A 6270-nucleotide genomic window follows, 5' to 3' on the forward strand; every position below is an offset into this window, starting at 1 on the left:
GACTGGAAATGGAAAGTCAGGTCCTCCATGGGACTTACCAATATCACAGCTGTGCTCTGAAATATCGACTGCAAATACACCAGGATGGGGGTGACGCCCGAGAGCTGCTGCAGGAACCTCATTAGCACCGCGATCAGGATTGGTTTGTAAATGAACGGGTCCTTGATCTCCGCGCAGGAAATCCGTCTGCTCTAGATACACAGACAAAGAGCGGAAACGTAAACACGCGTTTGCACTCATGGGGCCAGAGCTGGCACCTAAAGAACAGAGCAAATGAATGGTGAGAAGTCCTGGGTCATTTTCATCCCTTGGTCTCCAAGCTCTGCTCAATGGTGGGGACGTCTCATTACTCCGTTATAGAGAGAGGCAAGTGATGTGCCCAAGGTCACACAGCAAGGGTGTGGCAGGGCTGGAAACAGAACCCAGGTGTCCTGAGGCCCCATACTTTGGGCCACGCTGCTCCTCCCAATCAGGCAGAGGTACAGGGTGGTGCTAACAGTCTATGGGAGCTGGGCGGGGGGGGGGAAAGGAGGCGGTGGTTCTAATATTCTCTTGTATGAATTCCCAGCATGCCCCAGCTCAGCGGCCTCATCCCACCGCACCTGTTGCCTCACGCTTTCTTTGATTTGCTCAAATTCCCGGTGGAAATCCGTGTTCTGTCCCCGGAGCCAGCGCAGCACCCTGACTGCCTCGTCGTCCTTCCCCTTCGAGATGAGGAAACGGGGTGAGTTGGGCATGAAGCAGAGCAGGATGATCATAGTGAGAACAGGCACTTCCCCAGCCACGGCCAGCCAGCGCCAGGAGAGCTTCAGGCCTGCAGGAAGCAGCGGCAGGATGTTAAAGGCAGGGCTGCCCGGGAAATGATTCTCCCCTCTTCACCTCCCCGCAAAAAAGTTTTGATTCAAATAAAAAAATTGGTTTCATTAAAAAAATCATTTTTGTGTGTTTTTGTCAAAAAAAACCCAAAACCCCACAACATTTTCAGTTATTGAATTTTTTTTTTGTTTTTCAACAAAAACATCAAAATTTGGGACACAATGACCATTTTTCATGAAAAATTCTGTTTGGAAAAGCCATTTTCCATCAGAAAAAAGTGTTTCAGTGGAAAAGTTTAACCCACTCTAGCTAGACGGCAGCTGGCTAGACCTTCCTTTCCCTGCAGAACCCCATCCCAGCCTGCCCAACAGACCAGGGGCCCATCGAATGTGGTGTTCTGCCTCCAGCAGCTGGCAGCACCCAATAGAAATGGAGAAAAGTCCCTCCATGGCCAACTGTTCTGGGCTGCACACAGTGGTGGGAATAATCTTTCTTCACTTTTGATGATGCCAGGACTGAGGTGCTGAGTCATTGTAATAACAACATAATTGCTACAAATCCACCCACGTTGGCCGTGTGGTCATTATCTATACCCATCTGACCGTGGGTTTTTCCCATGTCTCCTCTGTAGAATGAAGGGTCAAGATTCAACAATCTCCTGCCAAGATGCTCCTGCAATGCACGCTCATCCCTTATGGTGACCTTAGCTGGGTGGTCACCCAGGCTTCTCCTGGAGTTTTCACCAGGTTCTGCCTCTTTTCATTCACATGGTCATGACTTGCCCAGTGCTTGACCCACCCCCCAGAATACTGATGGAAACCAGTTTCTATGGTGTGTACTTGCCCAGGGCATAGAGGACGAGGGAGCCAAGGACAGCCATGATCTGAGGGCAGGCGCCCAAAGTTCCTCTGACCCCAGGGTGGGAGATCTCAGAGATATAGACCTAGAAGAGAGTAACACCAGGGTTACAGGGCAGGAAGGGGTGTGTGTCACTTCCCGAACTCTGCAGCGTGCCTGCCAGGGGTGTCCTGGGAAAAGCCAACATGAAAGCAGGAGCACCATTTTAAATGAGTCATCTTTGCCGTCATGGCAAGAAACGGGGCAAGACCACAGCCCGGTTATTTTCAATCTTGCCCAATTCCTGCCTTCCCTATTTTAAGCCACCTCGAGCTGATCTTACCGTCAATGCATCCTGTATGTAGGAGGAAGTAACTGTGGTGAGGACGGCAACACAGGGCAAAGACCAGCTCTTCATTTCCTCTGTGGGCGTGCACGTCTAGCAGCGCGGAAAGGTGCCGACTGACAGCTCTCAGGGCCCTAGTTCTCTTCTTATCCAGAGCACAGAAACTGTCCCCCTCCCTCCCTGCGCCTCCCCCAGACCTGGAGGAACCAACTGGGCAAGTAAGATGGGAGCTCAGTGGTCAGGCCCATTGAATGCTTGACCTTGGTGCAGCGATTGCCGAGGGGAGGGAGGGCACCCTTGGGAGAAGCACCCAACTCATTGCACACAGGCTTCCCAATTGCCACTGAGTAACAGGGCACTGTGGGTTTGGTGCTTGGCAAGGAAGGTCACCTGTGTGCCATTACCAAGCCCCTAGCAGGCACCCGACCCCCTGTGACGTTCCAGGCCATGAGTTACTATAGCAGCAGCAGGACCTGGTTATTGCAGCCCAACTCCCAAGGCCTGGCCAGGGTAACCGTGACCCCTGATTAAATGTGGGAGCCCTGTCTCCAGCCGTGATCTAACACGCTACCTCGGGTAACCCCTCAAGGAGGGAGGAGTGGAGGGGGAGGGGCTAGGAGCCATTGCACCATTAACTCATTGAACTTCGTTACCGGTATGGATGCCGCCGTCACGCCGCCTGCGAAGCCCGTCAGCAGTCGCCCCAGCAGCAGCATCCAGACTCCCTGGGCACTGCCCATGAAGGCGTATCCGACAGCAGAAGGGATGGCTGAGAACATGATGCTCAGCTTCCGACCCAGGCGGTCATTCAGGAGCATGGCGCTGAGACCCCCTGCGGCAGCGCCCAGCGTGAACACGGACTGCAAAAGGAGGGTGCATGGGAGGTACATGACGGCTCTGTGCCCTCCCATGGCAATTCGGGGGGACAGCCTGGCCTGAGTGCCTGGAATGGCCAAGCTCCCACGGCAACGTGGCTCTGAGTCACTGTCAGATTTGCAAACCTCTATCTAGCTGCTGTTTCCTACCAATCCTTTCAGGCCTTCCTGTGTAACCTTGCCAGAGCCGTGGAAATTTCCTTTCCCCCCTCCCCAACTGCCCTTCCATTCCTTCCCCCTTCAGAGCCCCACCATCACCAGCCACATGGTGGCGCCCTGGAGCGACATACGCACATTTTACCCTTTCACCGTTACCGGGGCCTACGGTTTCAAAAGCACCTGGTGACAGGGGGTCTCACTTTTTTGGGGGCCCACCTTGAGATTCCTAAACAGGGAGCCTGATTTCCAGAAAGTGCTGAGCACTCACCCTCTGAAAAACAGGCCCTTCAAAGGGTCTCGGGTTGAGACCAACTAGTCACTTCCTTGTGGAACCACAGGGCTCTTTAACCCAGGATTTCCCAGCACTGGATCAGCAAGAATCACTTCTCACAGCTCAGCTGCCGTGTGTGCTGTTCCCCTCGGCGGGGTGACGTGCCACGGAGGCAGAGGAAAACGCCCCTTCTTACCCCAAACCAGGATTCCTCCACCCGGGTGATTTTCAAGGTGGGAATGTTGGATGTTTCCAAGGCAGGGATCACAGGGGATGTGTAAACCAGTGCGTACCCGAAATTGAAGTTCCCCAGGACTGCAGCGAAAGCTGCTAGAAAGAGCCGCTTGTTTTGAAGGGTTCTGTAGGAGAAAGACAGGACAAGAGAGGGAGCAGGAGAGATCAAGCCCTATTTATCCCAAAGGATTTTCCTCACTAGGCTCCCAGGCACTTCTGCTGTGCCACCACCAAACCCTGCTTTACCTTCAGCCCCTCTTTTCCAGCCCTCCTTGATGATGTTGGTTACAGATTCTGAAGCGTGCTGGTGGAATGGGCTTTCTGCTGTGTGGAGCCCTGAGTGGCGCCTGGGGACAGGGGCGCTTTATACATGACATTATTAATGCATAACTATGGTCCCTGGTAAATAGTGGGCCTTTTTGTAAGCTGTCCCACTGTGAGTGGGAGACCAGGACCTTGTGGGTTATAAGGGGGTGGGAAGCCGGTGGGGCTGGAGATGTCAGGCAGTGAAAATGTCTGGAGATGTCAGGCAGGTTGGGCTGTGAAATATGAGCCTTTCCAAAGCCAGTGAGGTCTTTAAACCTGCTTCACAGCTTCCAGGAACCCTCATGTACCCGAGGCTGAAGAATGCAGAAGTGGCCGTGGGGCTGCCTCTGTGTGGTGCACTGGAGTTCCTCTGCTCCCTTTAGCCCTTGTCAGCTGGTGGGAGGGCTGTCTGGGGGCAGTTTTCCTTTTGAATGTGGTAAATTGTTGTTCTAGTGCCCCGGTGCGCACCGGGCAGGGGTCGGGCAGTCACAGAACACAAAGCTGTCACTCTCCCAGAGTGGGAACCAGACCAACCTCCCACCCCAGGACAAAGCACACATCTCTCCAGCTTAGGGGACGTCGACCCAGCAAACACTCCCCAGGGTAGCGAGTCTCGGCGCCCAGGGCCGGTGCTGTGGAGCTACAAGTAGCAGTGTAATCATTCAGGCTCTGAGACTCTCCCTTCCCCGCGGGGGTCTTAGAGACCAGGCTCCAGCCCGAGCCTGAATATCTGTGCAGCTATTTTTAGCCCCGTGGCGTGAGCCCAGCGAGCTGGACTCAATGGACCTGGATGCTGAACCTCGTGGCTGTGGGTCTGTTGGTGCTGTGTAGACATGCCCAGAGAGGCTTATCTGACTCCCATTACTGTTGTGTGTGAGCACCTCACAGTCCTTAGTGTTGACATCTTCCCCCTGCCCCGCCCTGGGAAGTAGGGCATGGCTTTCATCCCTGCTGTGCTGACAGGCAGCTGAGGCAGAGAATGGCAAAGTGACCTGCCCGAAGTCACACAGGATGACTGTGGCATAGCAGGGACTTGAACCCAGGTCCTAGGCTACAGTCCTAACCATTGGACAATCCTTCCTCTCCCTATATAGCGCCTAACCCCTCCAGCCCCACCAGCTTGGCGAAGCCAGCAGTCCTGGCGTCTGGCTCAGCTGAGCAGGAGCCGGCCACAGAACAGAGCTCTGGGCGCTGACTGGACCTCCCCTTGGGCACAGGGCCTATTGCAGTGGGGCCAGACAGAGGGCTGTCCCGGCGATTCAGAGCCATCTAGCAGTGCGTGTTGGTAGCCCGGGCCAGCATGTGAGCTCCCTGCGGTTCATCTCGCCCCCCACCCCCAGCATTCCCAGCATAGCCTTGTCGTTACCAGGGGAGCAGTGCCAGTTTGCAGCAGCTGCACCTGTTACACTCACTCATTGCTTCTGGACTTAAACTAAATGGTGAGCTTTGTGTGGCAGGGCCTGGATCTCAGTGTACGTGTACAGCACCTGGCACAGTGGGGCTCCAGGGCCTGCCTGGGGCTCCAGGTGCCACCCGAATACTGATGACTCAGTAATGATCCTGGACAGTGAAGAGCAGATGAGGCCTTTCTCCCAATTCCACTGAAATGGGCACAGGCAGGGAGGGGAGCAGCCCCAGGACAGGTGTGTCGCTCGTACATGTTCCTCTCTGAGAGCAATGGCCCCACCTGGGCTCCCATCAGTCAGACCCCTTCCCCAGTGGGGCTAGCCCAGCTCCTACCTGATGTATTCCCGGTCCAGCTGGTGGGCATTCCTCTGCGGGAAGGTCTGATAGGCTGAGTCAGGCGCTCCCAGGAGCGGTTTCTGTATGCTGGCGTCCATAGGCAACAGTTTGTCCTGGTCTCTCCAGTGGCAAGGCAGGCTGGGCAGCACGGGCTGCAGGAGCCACCGTCCCCAGCGGGTCTGATGCCTCTGCAGCTTTCTGGGCTGCTGCTAGCTTGGGATTGTCTCCAAGGGACAAGCAGGAACAAAAGTGAAAGAGAGAGAGAGCGCGAGCAAGAGAGAGATGTGAGGAGGCAGCTCAAAGCCTTGCTTAAGCGGTGCAATCTGTGCTGGTGGGTGAGCGGCCGAGTGCCCCAGAAGAGGAAGCTGGCTGGGGCCAGGAAATGTGAAAGAGTGATAGGGAAATAATCACCCCCTCCCACTGCCACTCCATCCCACCCTGTCCTCCACCCTTTCCCCCTTCAGTCACCCACTCTTCCTCCTCGCTCACTCCTGAGCTCGCATGCCTCATCACCTGGCCCTGTCTCATCCCCGCACCCTTCCTGCGTGTGTGTGAGTCAGTGAGAAGGGGAGGGAAACTCCCCTGGGTGGGACATGGCCAGGGACAGCTGGCATGTCTCATGGAGCATAGCAAGGGGAGGGTGGCATGTTCCATATTAGATGTGGCAAGGAGAGCCTGGCATG

The 6270-nt window shown here is 55.3% G+C and overlaps 2 protein-coding genes across 4 annotated transcripts in view; one reads left to right on the plus strand and one right to left on the minus strand.

Moving 5' to 3' along the window:
• Window positions 1–652, plus strand: part of CACFD1 (calcium channel flower domain containing 1) — a 25289-nt gene extending 24637 nt beyond the window's left edge. For both annotated transcript variants that reach the window (XR_003996735.1, XR_003996737.1), the window contains exon 6: window positions 569–652. The gene's annotated coding sequence lies outside the window, so the exon portion shown is untranslated. The remainder of the gene's footprint in view (window positions 1–568) is intronic.
• SLC2A6 (solute carrier family 2 member 6) overlaps window positions 1–5947 on the minus strand; it is a 10917-nt gene extending 4970 nt beyond the window's left edge. Inside the window, exons 1-6 of one of the 2 annotated variants that reach the window (XM_030535309.1) lie at window positions 5585–5946; window positions 3501–3663; window positions 2653–2859; window positions 1660–1759; window positions 603–814; window positions 39–191 (exon numbers count right to left, since the gene is read on the minus strand). In XM_030535309.1, coding sequence (XP_030391169.1) covers window positions 39–191; window positions 603–814; window positions 1660–1759; window positions 2653–2859; window positions 3501–3663; window positions 5585–5685 — 936 coding nt within the window. In that variant the 5' untranslated portion in view covers window positions 5686–5946. Of the gene's footprint in view, window positions 1–38; window positions 192–602; window positions 815–1659; window positions 1760–2652; window positions 2860–3500; window positions 3664–5584 lie in introns of both variants that reach the window. The other variant, XM_030535310.1, reaches the window with a different exon arrangement.
• Between the last annotated feature and the right edge of the window lie 323 nt (window positions 5948–6270).

Source organism: Gopherus evgoodei, chromosome 16 (genome assembly GCF_007399415.2).
Source record: "Gopherus evgoodei ecotype Sinaloan lineage chromosome 16, rGopEvg1_v1.p, whole genome shotgun sequence".
Taxonomy (NCBI): Eukaryota; Metazoa; Chordata; order Testudines; family Testudinidae; genus Gopherus; species Gopherus evgoodei.